At 36.2% G+C, this 14,880-nt stretch overlaps 1 protein-coding gene across 2 annotated transcripts in view; it reads left to right on the forward strand.

The window, feature by feature from the left end:
- Positions 1–14,880, forward strand: part of LOC149535904 (putative DEAD-box ATP-dependent RNA helicase 29) — an 82,021-nt gene that overhangs the window by 44,927 nt on the left and 22,214 nt on the right. For both annotated transcript variants that reach the window (XM_089806930.1, XM_089806931.1), the window contains 2 exons: positions 7,571–7,652; positions 7,822–7,878. In XM_089806930.1, coding sequence (XP_089663056.1) covers positions 7,571–7,652; positions 7,822–7,878 — 139 coding nt within the window. The remainder of the gene's footprint in view (positions 1–7,570; positions 7,653–7,821; positions 7,879–14,880) is intronic.

Raw genomic sequence — 14,880 nt, forward strand, 5'->3', positions numbered from 1 at the left:
ACAATAATGACATCCTTAAAATGTATCACCTCCCACAACATTTACTGCTTATCATGATATGTCAAAGTAGCCTGAGCATTTTTTTTTCTTTTATTTTCTTTGCCAATGATGTCAATGACACTATAGATGAACATATTAAATTTTTTGAAAACTTTCTTCAGAACAAAAGCGTCCAAGAAGGAGATGTTGCTTGCAGACTATTCCCCTATTCATTTACAATAAAGCATTTTACTAGCACATCAGCTTGTCCACCAAGTCAATCCAAGCTTGACAAGAATTAAAGGATGCCATCCTAGTAAAGTTTAGAGTCTAGACTATTGATTATCTAAGTTGAATTTACAGGCAAATTATTAAGATTAAGGAGAGAAGAATGTGTAGCAATTGGTGCCTTCAATAATAGATTTCAAAGAGCTTATTCAAGATTGCACAAGCCTTAACACATAGGTGATGATGCAATAAGACCTATTTATTTCTCTACTTCAGATTGTTTAACTTCTATGTTTGTTCAAAAGACTTATCTTGATCCAACCATTCTGATATAAGCATATGCAGAGGCTGAGAGAGTTAATATCTAATCCTCAACAAGTACTATTGGAGCACCTAGTTACTTTGGGAATGCTATCATGTTGAATCAAGGAATGATGAGCTACTATCCTACTATCAATCTCGTTCCTGCTACTCCCAATCAATTAGTGTGTCATCTAGGAGCCTTATGTCTCAAGCAATGCCAACACAGCCTGTTTATCTCCAAAACACAACACCTTCCACACGAAACCAAGAAGAAAAAGACAAGACAAAGGATTTATTAGAGCAAGTTAAAAGATTGTGCACAGAGGCCACTTACCTTAGAAATAAAAACAATCAACCGCAAAATTCACAAAGAAATTATCAAGTGTATCAAGGTGCCAATCGTGGATATTAGGAAATCTCCCAACACATCATAAAAATCATCATGGACATGGTCAGAGACATCAAGGAAAACAACCCCAAATATCGTAACAACAATTAGGGACACCATTAAAACAACCCTCGGTACCGTAACAACAATCAATGATACCAAAGGAGGTCATGGAACACGAATCCAAATGATGGTGGTGTACCCTCACCATTGGATAACCCACCAACTTCTGAACCAAGGCTGCTGATAAAATCATCCCAACAAAAGTAGTGTTGTTAGGATGGTGTAGGATACATGAGATGAGTCGACACTCTGAATTACAATGTCAAGAATTCTATTGATATCTTTAAGGGAGAAGTAAGTAATACGATAACTTCCTAAAACCCTACATCTATAGGGCATGAGCTAGTTCTTGTAGTTATATGCGATTTGGCATGTGTCTTTGATTATTTCACGTTTTCTCCTCTTGAACATCAGGATTATATTCTAGTGCAGGCTAATAAGAAATTCCTGCCTACATAATCAAATGGTCCTGTGGAGGTGTATCAAGTTCCAATAATTTTTCAAACCCCATCTATGTCTCCAAAGCAACCTCTGCAAAGAGATGTTTATTTTTTCTCTCCACTATGCAATAGTGTCCTAGTGGAAGGAAGGAGTAAAGTTCAAGAATATCAATAAACGATAAAAAATGCCACTCCAAATAAATATCAGAGGAAATAATAGAAGTCACAATCCCTTGACAACATCCATTCCTTCAAACAATTTTTGAACGTGTTCGCATCCCAAAGTGAGCAATGTTCTGAGTCTTGTAAGAAGCTCATTGAGTATCGACAACCAACTACTTCTCAAGGTGAAAGAGGACAACCCATTGCGACTAATGCCGCACAAAACGAAGGGGTCAACCTCCTGTGCAATCTATCGTTCAACAAGGAGAACAAGGCAAAAGGGAAATTCTCCTAGAGAGGAAAGCAAGAGGCTGAGATCTTACACTTTAGAAGAATTTAAGAAAGTTAAAGTTAGTTTTCCATTATTTGAATTGATGAAAAAGTAATAGGGATTAGTGATACATTGTTGGGAAGTCTGAATGATGCTCCTCAAAGATCATTCCGCAAGGTGCATCACATGCTCCTAGAATTACACCCAAAAATTTCCAATCTAGTTGGGGCCAAAATACCAGTATTGTCCAAGATGTGCTGCCAACATCATGGAATGAGTTTGATGTTCCACAATATCCTCCAAGCTTTATTTGTAGGATACAAAATTTTCTTGATGCTCAAAAGATTGCAAATAATGAAGGGATACCTCAAAGTGATCCTACAAGGAGATAACTAGAAACATTGATGCTCCAGTAGAACAAACAATAAACACACTGCAAAATGGAAGCACCATTTGGTGAGGCACAAGACATGAAGAGTTTGATCCAAGAACACATAAGCCTGCGGTTTTTTTTTATCAAGGATGAACCTGCCCCTTTCCTCATATCGGTTAGAATTTCTGGAAAATGTTGAACAACTGTTTAACAAACTCTGGTGCTTCAAACAATTTGATGCCTCTAGCAGTATTTAGGATGTTGGCATTGGTCCCATTGCATACAAACAAGAAAGTAACATAGTTGGATAAAACAAAAGTCCTAGTTGTAGGAGAACTAAACAACATTCATATGCAGCTAACATTGGATCTGCGTGTTTAAAGTTGTATTGATATATCTGTCATAGAAATTCTGGAAGGATATGGAATGCTGTTGAGTAGAGGCTGATCAAGAAAATTGAGGAGGTTTCTTTTGTCACAATATTCTGCACCCATGCTTGAGGTATGACCCCCAAGCAATCTTCTGAAACATGGAAGCAACCTCCAAGTGTGGAGTTGCACAAATCTCTAGAGTAGGTTGATTTCCTTACAATGAGGTTTCACCTATACTACACCTTGAGGGAAAAGAGAAGAAGGATGTAGTATTTTGAAGGGGGTGATGCACCAGGATGAATGTGGTTGCTCCCTACTTGTAGCTGCACATAGTACCAACAAAGCCTCCCAACATACAAAAATTTCAGTCTAATCTATCCTCCCAGGAATCATACAGGTTTGGACCAATGAGATGTTCCAAGGAAAGATAAATTCACATTACAACACTCGTGAGTAAATGAATGAGATGCTCCAAGGAAAGATAAATTCACATTACAACACTCATGAGTAAATGAGGCACAACATTAACTTGAAAGGTAGAAGAGAAATGTCCAACACAAGATCTCTGCATAAGCTAGCTAAATGGTATATAGAGGTAAAACAAGAATTTTGATTGATATAAGGAAAATGCAAATATATAGATGTAGAGCATAGCTACTGCAAGAGAAAAAAGGAGAACCCAAAATTATGTACAAGAGATTTCTTTTTATAGAGCTAGCATAACTTTGAATACAACTGATAAGTTCAAAACTAGAAGTCTCAAGAAATATTAGATAAAATCTGATATTTTGTGTGTATTTGATCATGGAAGTGAGAGAGAACAACCCAAAATAGGAGGCGCCTTTTAGAAGGAGGCGACAATTGAAGTGGAACAAATTGGAACATATCTCATTTCTATGCATATTTGATCTGTGAGATGACAAGAGATAGACCAATAAATTCCCTCATAGTTAGGAAAATCAAGCCTATACCATCAACAAGTGGCAACACGGCGAGGAAGTGTTCTTGTGTTGTGTATAGAAGCCAAAAAATGTAGTCTGACATTGAATTTTTTGTCCTCAGGCCCTGTCTCAGTCACTGACAAAAAATCTCGAGGCGCGAAAACACACAACATTTTTGCCAAAAAACACCAATTGGAGAGACAAATAAATGTTATCTTCATTACAAAAACACAACATTTTAGCCACCGACTTGTGCACTTAACATTTCTCACATCTTAGATTTAACTACACAAAAGCAAAAAAATTGAGTTGTCAATCCGAGAAAAGATTATCAATGGTTAAATCCTACGGGTGCGAAAATAGACAACTTTTTCGCCAGCAACTACCATGTATGCAGTGGTTCCCTACAGGACTGTGCGTCAACATGCTCTCTTTGTAGAGACATTGTAGATACATAGGGGTGTACACTGTTTTCACTGTCTTTACGAAGACACCGCTTATATGCAGGTTGCTGAAAACACACAATGTTTTCGCATTTAGGCAATGTTCACCACACATTAGCATAAACACTCATTTTTTCAACACTCTTCTGCGTGAACGTGGGGAGCGAAAAACACAGTGTTTTTGCCCACCTGCAAAAATAATGCAAAAGACATAGTGCACCACATGTACCAAAGGCATATTGCACTTTGCCCATAAAGATCTCTTAGATCGATTATCCATGTGGTTTAATGGTGGCGAAAAAAAGCCAACAATTTCCCTCCCAGAGGCCTATCCTATAAGGCCTATGAATGGAGAAGTGATCACGACAAGTTTGGCAATTTATGGATGGATCTGTATCTAATTTCTGAAATGCTGGGAGATAATGCTTTTAAGTTGAAGACCTTGACAAGAAAGGAAGTTGCATTGCCTGTCAATGGACAATTCCTCAAGCATTACATTCAATTGTAAGTTTACTCCTAGAGGCCTACCATGTACATTCTTTAGGTTTCCGTTCTTTTCTAGCTTCAATTTTCTATGTTCGTTTTCCCGTTTCGGTTTGTCCCCTTTTTGGTTTTGTTTCCCTTCCCCTTTTGGGATTTTGGTTTGCTCTTGTAGTTTAGTTGGTTTTGGGGTTCTTTGTTTTCCTCTGAGCTGGTTAGCTCAAGTAGTTTTGATTTTTTGGTTTGGTTGTTCCAAATAGCCTAGTAGGTTTTGGAGTTCTTATTTATGAAAAGGCCATTGTGTTCTCAGTCATTGAGAATTCGACTAAGTTGTGTTTATCCCATTTCCTGGATAACTGTTTGTGAAGATCCTTGGAAGTTGAGGTTGCTTTTATTATGAGCATGTACTAGAAGGGACCGCATCAAACAAAGAAAGGGAATTGGTGAAAATCAGAATCACAATCAGATTTCAGAGGTAAGTTTTATACACACACATACACACATATACAAAGGCACACTACATTAATTATACATGCTAATTCCATTGAACTGTTATACATCAAATCTAGCTATGTTATTTTAATACCATTAACTTCTGTTGCTTTATCAAGCTCTATGCATGTGAATTGCAATATATATATTTATATGATGTAAAGCATATTCATTAGTCTGCAGTAATGAGCGATATAGAATGTGTAACTTAGTTAGAGTACTATACTTATACTGCATTGGATTTTTTCTTCAAAAGATAGGTAAGTCCTGTAGTGGAATGGACCATGTAACATCATACAAAGGGACTGGATAAGGCCTACAATCGAATGGACATGGGCTACATCACACAAAGGCACCAGATAAGATCTATGGTGGAATGAGTGTGAGCTACATCATACAAAGGCGTTAGATGAGGCCTGTGGTGGATTGGGCATGGGATGCATCTTACAATGACACTAGATAATGTCCGTGCTGGATTGGGCACGAGTTACATCATACAAAGGCACTATTTGTGAAGGATATTCCATATGGAAGAATTATTATGAGAATCCATAACCATATAGGCATATTATATTACACTAACAGTATAGTCAGTTTGTATATCACCTAATAGGGAACAAGTGCACCACACACACACATCTGTGCACTTGTTCTGTACACACACACACACACACATCTCTCTCTCTCTCTCTCTCTCTCTATATATATATATATATATATATATCTGTGTGTGTGTGCACACACGTTCCCTAGTTGGTGATTGTAGGACATAAATCAGGGCTTATTGTGTACAATGGACAATTAATAAACATATATCTCTAATCCATCTTACAATTTTTATTTTAATTGAATTTTTGATTCCAGTGCAAAAATTAGGGCGATTCAAAAAAGGGGACATGACACCATACCCAGACCTGCAACTTAGAATTAAAAGATCTATTTGATGGAAACTAGATGCATTGCAAAAAGATGACATATTATGATCTTAATCTTTGTAAGTGTAATTAGAGGAGGCTGATATAGAATAAAAGTGAACCTTGACTTGCAGAAATTTATCTGCATAAAATACAAGCATATAAAACAAAACCTAGTTAATTATCAAGTTTCAAAGGTAATTGACAACTAAAATATGTCTTGTATAAGTTCAAGTATGGGCAATGGGTTTTACTCTCATGGATGCTGCAAGTTGGAAGCAATCTGATAAATTACTTCACTCAAATGGCTATGGGTTTCATTGGGTTTATAATGGTATTCAGACAATTTAATGTTGGAAACCAAATATTGATAATTGCATGTTTTTCACTATTAATTTGATGATTATTGGTGCTTGGGCAGCATTGCATTAGTTTTTATTTTATGTGTGTACATTTTACTTTGTCACATGTGACACAACTAAAATTTAAACTTTTCATTACTTACAAACTAAGTCACAAGGTTCAAATTTGAATTCAAGTTGGTCAATTATAAAATCTGAATGAAATTCGGCAAGTGTAAAAATTCAGGAAAAAATCAACATTAAATTTAAGTTATATAGATTTATGTATTTTTAATATTAGTAATATATTCACAAAATTATTAAAATAGTATAACGTTGCTAAATAATTCAACTAAATAACTCAATATCATTTAATAATAAAATAATTTTATATTAAATAACAGCATTCTATTAAATATCATAAAATTTGCATGAATTTCCGAAAGGGTAAAAATTCATTGAAATTTGAATCTCATGGATGAAATTCGATGTATCCTGTGACTCAGCTTATAAATATTTTTTTGTAGTCCTTAGTTAGTGTAGTCAGTCCCTTCCATGTTTTGTGCCCTTGGAATTTGGAATAAAGCTATTTTTTGGTGCGATGTACTAGAGTTAGATAACCTTTTTTTTAATATTCCTTTTGTTATGGGTTCAGGAAAGGAATCAAGAGCATTTATCCCACATGAAAGTTTTTATAAATTTATAAATTTATGTTGATTGGAGAGTCTTACCTTTTAATTATTGTCAATGAGTTGGCGTCCTTTTAACCTACTGATCACTGAATAAACAACTCAATTTATCCTTGATACTTCATAATAAATCTTGTAAATTAATTTTACATGAGGCATGCATGTCAAAGGTCAAAAATCTTTGAATCAAGAGGTCAAATTCAATTTGGAATAAGTTACAGTGGTTTGGGTCTTCGGAATCAATAGGAAAATAAATCTGTAATCCTGTATAGTATTGTCTATTGAAGTCCTAAATTTAGGCATTAATATTGTTCTAAAGTGTTCTTGATTTTCTAAAGTCTTTAAATCTTGAAATTGTTTTCTTTCTGTTAACAATCTTTAGGTCGCTGTTATTCCTTTATGCATCTTATTCTTTGGACAATAACAGTGTATACATGTTAGGTGTCTTAGTTGCAGACAAAATAAGGGTAGCTTAAAATAATCTTTTTTGGTCTCCCTGTAGAATATTCTGTTAAATAATAACTTTTTGGATATGGGATACACTGAAATCTTTACGCTCAAATGCAAATTCAGTTGTGTGGTGATGCATTGCTGAAGTAATTTCCTCAGCAATTTATATTCATAGTTTCTATATGTACATGTTTTTGGAATAACTTTCTTCAGATGATTTATAATCTTTTGGCTGGGTGCAGTATGGATGCAGCAGTTCTTGACCTTGTTGCAGATGATAGTGCTGGTTTACAAAAACAGAAATCATTATATCACTGGGATAAAGTATAAGATTTTGTTTTACTACTAATTGTTTTATAAGTGGACAGTTTATTTGATTTTCAACTGTCTTTTGCATATTCTTTATACTGTGAATATGTTAGGAACATTATATTATATCTTTCTTAATGTTTATTTTGTAATGAGGAAGTTTTTGGAATTCTTTTGAATGCAGCGTAGTAAAAAGTATATCAAATTAAACAATGGAGAGAGAGTAACAGCCTCAGGAAAGGTTTGTACTTCTGATTTAAAAAATTTATATGTATATGCCTGACTCAACTTTTTTATAGGCTGTTATTCACAATTTTTGTCTTTAATTACAAGGATAACTGATATATTGCATGAAGATTATATTTGTTCTTGTTAAATTAGACTGATGACTATTTAACTTACAGAAAATTTCCTTCTGCAATAATGCCACTCAATGTTGATTAATTTCTGTAAGAGATTGTTGGTGAATAAATCACTGAGTGTTGATATAGACTCTATCTCTGTAATGGATGATTGCTGTATATAGACGACCGCTTAAATTTCCAACTGTAATTATTATTTTTGATCTTCAGAATTAATCGATCTGCAATATGAACCTGTCTTGAATAATGATCAGTCTCTAATAATAATCGGTCTCAATAATAATGTTCATTACTTTTGTTGCAGTCGTTTGAATAACTGACCATGCCTTTCAATAGCGCACCCATTCAACAGATATATTTGTGATAGCACCCATTTGAGAGTCATTAATAATAATATATATCATTTATTTTGACAATGCATATCGTTAATAGTTTGACTTAACAATGCATGTTGTTTGTAATATATCTTTTATTGTTTAACCTTAAATTGCCATCAATGTATTGAGAGGATTTCTGAAATCGCTATCAGCATTCAACTGTGGAGTTTTTTGACTCAAACTCATTGACTCATGTTTCATGAGTAGTGATTCACATGAACCCATCTCTCATGAGAATAAATGGAACACTTAGCACTCATTGGATCTAGGTGAAGCTCATAGAGTTGAAGCAACTAGACTTCTTGGGAGGTCAACCATCCCAAACCTACTCCAACTTGGGCACAATGAACTACAAAGTTTCCTCCATTGTTAAACCCACTTTGCTTGCAACCCCATTTGCAAAGCCTTCACCTAATGTTGTGCCTTATGAACCATTCATTAGAAAGCCGCTTAAGCTCATCAATTGATAAGTAGGAGATATTTTCCACAAAAAGTCAAACTGTGATATTGCTATCAGGATTCAACTGTTTAGTTTTTTGAGCCAAACTCATTGACTCATGTTTCATGAGTAGTGGTTCACACCAACCTATCTCTCTTGAGAATAAGTGGGACACTTAGCACTCATTGGATCTAGGTGATGGTACTCCATAGTTAAACACACTCAAGCTGGAGTAGTACTGGGATGGGTCACCTCCTGGGAATTCTTGGTGCTTCATATGTCTTAGAGACGGGGATGGGGGAATATCGTTTCAATGTGTCCAGTGGCACCGCTAGTCTATCGTTGTTTGGCGGATATGGGGGAACGTCCCAACATCCCTTGAGAAGATGGGGGGAAGTCTTGGCATTCCCTAAGGGGAGAAGGGGATAGGAAAAAGTCACCTAACCCCTTTAGAGAACGATTGGGTGTCCCTTGTCGAACAAAAAAAAAAAAAGTTTGTTTAAACAAATAAAACATTTTTTAATATTCTATTGTCCATATCGAATATCATAACATGTTGCTCAATATAATCATCTTTATGGTGAGATACTCATCTATTGATATCTATGACTATTATCATTTAATTACCTTGGCGTTGGGGTGTGGCGGTGCGGGGGGACGAGTTTGGGGTGCGTGAAAAAAGGGCCTCAATTGAGGGGCGGTGAGGGTGCGACAAGGGGGTGCGGAGGGGAGGGGGGAGGGGGGGTGCAGTGGGGGCAGGGGGTTGCATAGTATTTATATAATATATATGATTGAAAATGCTAATTATGAAATGATACTTCAATATATTAATAATATTATATAACATACCAAATATAGTTGAATAGAGAAAATTGAAATGCGACTTACAAACCATAAGTTCAAACTTGAAACTTGAAACTTCATAACCATTACTAATGACTATTTAACAAATTAACTTAGTTCAAGATGCAAGATTCAAAATTCATTGTTAAAAAATGATTCTATGAATATCATATATCATAAAGATGCTCATGATGACAATGAGCCAAATAGCATGAAACAATGAAATGAAATAATCTATCATGGCCGTATCAAAGTGAGTACAATCAACAAAATGACAAAATGTCAATAATGAGAATGGAATCATCCCAAGTGCTCTCTAATCATCCCCTATACTGAAGTTCTCATCACTGGATCCACTAGACTCGTGGGTAAGATCCTGATCCTCTAAAGGAACACCAACTAGCCCTACATTGGTTTCGCTACATCGTCATCCTCATCAATCTGAGCTGGATCCTCTGGCTCCACATCCCATCATGCTGCAGGGCTCTCCTTGTACTCGTGTGTCTTGCGATCTTTGAGCCGCAAGTAACCATGTACAATAACCAACTTCTCCGCTCTCATAGAGGTAAGTCTGTTCCTCTTAATAGAGTGAATGAAGCTATATGTCGACCAACTTTTCTCTGTGGTTGAGGAGCTAGACACTTGAGATAACAAAGTTGAAAGTTGAAACTTACAAGTTACAAACAAATGTTCATACAATTTGTAACAAATGATAAATGGTAAATCAATGATTATTGAATCAATGAATCATAAATTAAAATTAGTAAAATAAAACTCTTAAAGTTAAGATTATAAAGGGCTGGAATTAGTAATTAGTATTACAAACCTGAGAGAGCAGTCAGATGGCTAGTGAGGTGATCTTTAACTTCTGTGACCCATGACATTTCCACCACAAAATGGGATTCTTTTGTGCTATGGTTTTGAGATCCACCTTTGCGATATCCGAGTATCCTACAAGTTATAAGTTTACAACATAATATTAAAATAACCTAAATAAAGTTAAAAGTAAAGTAACAATTAAAAGAACTTATAATTATAAAAAAGTTTAGAGCACTAAATCAAGATTTAAGGATTACTTGAAAGATTAGCAATTTCGGACCACTCGGTGCGAATCTTAGTCTCAATATCATACATCCTGACAATGCATCGAAAGAACCCATTCTTCACCTCATCATCCCAAAGTGGTGTGACTGTACCAGGCCTAGGTATGTACCCATAGTTCCGAGAATCACGAGGATTCATGTGATTCATGCAATTCGACGATTCAATTCAAGCCAAACGATTTTTAATGAATCGGTGAATCAAATCAGCGATAAAGGGTTTATGAAATAAGTTACTAAATTTCAAGGTTTTCTAAATTTTCCGATTCATGACCGATTCGATTCCAATTCATGGCCGATTCACGATTCAATTCGGCCTTGCCGATTCTGATCTGATTCCAATTCTTGTTACTTTGTATGTACCACTTCGAGTTCAATGCATAGGTAGCCATGTGCAAAGGAGTGTTCAACTTCTCCCACCTGCGGTGAATGATAGGCTCAATGTGCTCTGTATAGAATGCTAGAGTGGGGTCTCTCTCACGCACAACAACCCTCATTTGCCCAAGCATGGAATCAATGCACTCATAAACCTCTCCAAGGCTAGGTGAATCTACATCTTCATATCTGATCACTTGAAACACTGGAGTAATGATGGAGACTATGTATTTTGCATCACTCCAAAATTGATCACTCTTCATTGTCTCCTTTACTCTCTTCCCCTGCTCTGTTTTGGACTCGGGCCATTGATTCCATTCTTGTGTAATAACCATGAGTTGCATGACTCTTGCAACTCAATCATTCTCTTGAAGAGAATATAATATGATGTGTTCTTGGTCTCAACTAGTTTTAGGAATTGCTTCTTTGCAAAGCTCCTGAAATGTGCATGTGATGTATGTGATTGCAGATAAACATCTGCACCTTTCTCCCATAATTAACCACCTTTCTAATCAACTCTATTTTCCCCATGTCTTTGAGTGCATTGTTCATGGCATGCACACAACATGGAGTTCACCAAATATGCCTATAGGCTGCCTCAACAAGCCTCCTTATAATTTTGCACACGTTTTGCATCTGTCACAACTTGGACCACATTTTGTGGCCCAATCTTCTCAATGTCTTCCCTAAGCACATGAAACTAAAAATCAACTTCTTTACGATGCACTGAACAATCAACTGCTTTCAAAAAGTATGGGCCTTTGGTGCATGTAACCATAATGTTGATGAGTGGACGATGACTAATGTCTGCCCACCCATCCATGATAATGCTGCACCCTGAAACCATCCAACATGCTTTCATCTGATCCATCAAGATCCCGACCTTGTCATAGGCACTATCCAACACTGTGGTCCTCAACTTGTGTTCACCTGGTGGCACATATGATGGCTCTCCCTCGTTCACTGCCATGGACATCATCCTCACTAAATAGGGAGATCAAGCCACATGTAGAGATGCCATTGGAAAAGAAGAAATCAATAACAACATCATCTAAGCGGTCCCTTGTGTGCCTGTTAAATAAATGAGCAATGGGGTTGCTACCACTAGGACTTGTAGTTGCTTTCCGTTTCCCCCTATTGCTATCCCCTGTTGAACTATGTGTAGGTGAGGAAAATGATGGTGTAGGTGAGATAGTCCCTTCTCTTTGAAGCGAAATAAGAGTAGATGTATCTCGCTGCCCCTGTAATTTCTATATATTCTGTACCAGTTGCCTAGCAGATAAAGATCTAGGCACTAGAACATCAATATCATCAGGAATGCCCCATAGTTTGTTCACTTCAATTATGTATTTCACATTCGTAGGATTTTACAAGAATATGCATGGGTTCGTGCCATAGCCACTCTAAAAAAGGTGTACATTAACTCTTGTAATGCTGCCAAACCATTCCGCGCCACATATATTACACTTTAATTTACATGTGCTAGTACTTGAAGGTGTAGGGCGTTTAATTTTTGCAGCAAACTGTTTTAGAGGGGACTTTGGATCATAAAGACCCCTAGCATACTTTGTCAAAATCTCTAAAGGGCAATCAATAGAAGGCACCCTTGGTACAACATAAGGACGCTCTTCCTCAAATTGACCATCTACAGCAGCCCCATGGTCACTTCCCTCGGGCTTAGGCTCATAATCAGATGCACTTGCCTCATTAATTTCTGACTTCTGCACTTTGGCCGAATCTAGATGCCATTTATAAAACTGCATTTCACGAAATGAAAATAAAATTAAAAAAATGATCATGATACATTTCAGCCCAAGTAAAAATAAGTTATAGAAACTAGTTTCAGCCTACTTAAAACTTAGAAGTTAAAACTTTACTATTTAATTTTAGCATTTACTATTTAAAAATATTAAAAAATGAAGCTAAATACTAAATACTATATATGTTTCAGCATATGCCATATTGCCATATTTTTATTTTAAGAACAGTGAAAAAATTAATATAGATAATAAAAATCATAGCACTATCAACTATCTACTATCAACAAGATTCAAGAATGAAACATTCAAAAATTTAAAGTTGAAACTTGAAAGTAAAACTAAACACTAAATTTAAAAATTATAAATTGATTTCTAAAACCAAAAAATGTTGTAAAATAAAAAAAACCTACCTTGAACTTGAGGAGACACTTGCCAAATCAAATCTTCCTACTTCTCTTGCTGCTCTTGATCTTGCAATCTCTTGCAAAATCACCCACTAAGCTCTCACAAAGTCCTCCAAACTCTTTTGCTCACTGTTGCTATGATATGAGTCCGCTATATTTTTCAAGATTCTACGGTTTGAGTCAAGTCACGTGAGATGTCATATCTGTGTTTTGTCTAGGTTGCCATTAGGGTTTCCTCTCTCATCTTTCCCTCTGAGTTGCCTTTGTGGGAATAAAAGAACAATGTAATGGATTCAATCAAGCTAGGCATCTAGGATTTGGGAAGGTAAGTTTTTGCATATCCTAGATGAGAGAGAAACAATCATATTCATTTATTCTCTATGTCTATGATCTAGTGTTCCATGAAGCCATAATTCAAGTTGAATAGAGGAGATCATACTCATTTTCAGAACAAAAAATGACAGAGAACATTAAGGACGAGGCCAAAAGATGATATGTAGACCATATGAACATCATGGAAACAAGATCAGTTGAATTTACATGTAGGAAAACCAGATAAATGTAGAAATGACAAAGAAACAAAGTCAAATGTGGCAAAGACTTAAGTGGAAATTGAATCGACAAATTAAAACACATCTAATCGTCCACATCACCAAGTTCAAAAGTCAATCGAATGAAACACTGCATGGTATTGGCCAATTAAAAGTCAAAAGTCTTACGTGTCAGTTGGGCCCCCTTTTATAAACATAAGATCGTGTATGTTCCAAGCCATTAGATCTTGAAAGATCAACGCACGACACTTTCCCGCATTCTGGAAGTGCTTCAGAAATAAACAATGCAAGGAAGCGACAATGAGACGCGTGTCCAATGGGCCATCACTTTTTGCAAAGCACAATCAGAATCTAGTCACGAGGTGCCACAGGAGTAAAGAGGTTCAACTTCCAAATTTCTAAGAAATAAAGTAATGGCGCCTGTCTGCCACATGTATGCCACGGTGTACCTAGCTAGAAGAGGGACTCGTGTCGCAAAAAGAGACTTAACGGTGATTTATTACTGCCATTAGATCTTAGAAGATCTACGACATGCGCTTTCCCTCTTTCCAAAGAAGCACGGGGTTTAGACAATGCGGGAAAGCGACTGTTCGACGCGTGTACTCAATGGACCCATGGAAGGAAATACAATGGCGACAATAAAGGTTTAAAATGAGTTAATCACGACCATTAGATTGAGAAGATCAACAGCCAAAATTTGAAAGGTAATGACCGTTGGAATATGAAATATATGGGTTTGGCGCGAAACGATTAAACATGAAGAAAGCAATGATTGTCTACATGATTCATGGAATCATAGGAAGATGAAAGGTTGCTAGGTGTTCCCAGAGTTGCCAAGGGAGCATGATCATGTTAAAGAATAGATATTTTACATGTCTTATTCATATTAGTTTTGAATGATTGTTGAGTTATTAAGCGATTCAAATGCTCTGTTAGTGTAAAAGATGAATTCGTAACTGGCCAAAATCCTAAGAGGGGGCCTGTAAATGTAACTTCAGTTAAAAATGAATAGGTCAGCAAACTTGATGGTGA

Source organism: Cupressus sempervirens, chromosome 10 (assembly GCF_028749045.1).
Source record: "Cupressus sempervirens isolate cs-2001-9-10 chromosome 10, ASM2874904v1, whole genome shotgun sequence".
NCBI lineage: Eukaryota > Viridiplantae > Streptophyta > Pinopsida > Cupressales > Cupressaceae > Cupressus > Cupressus sempervirens.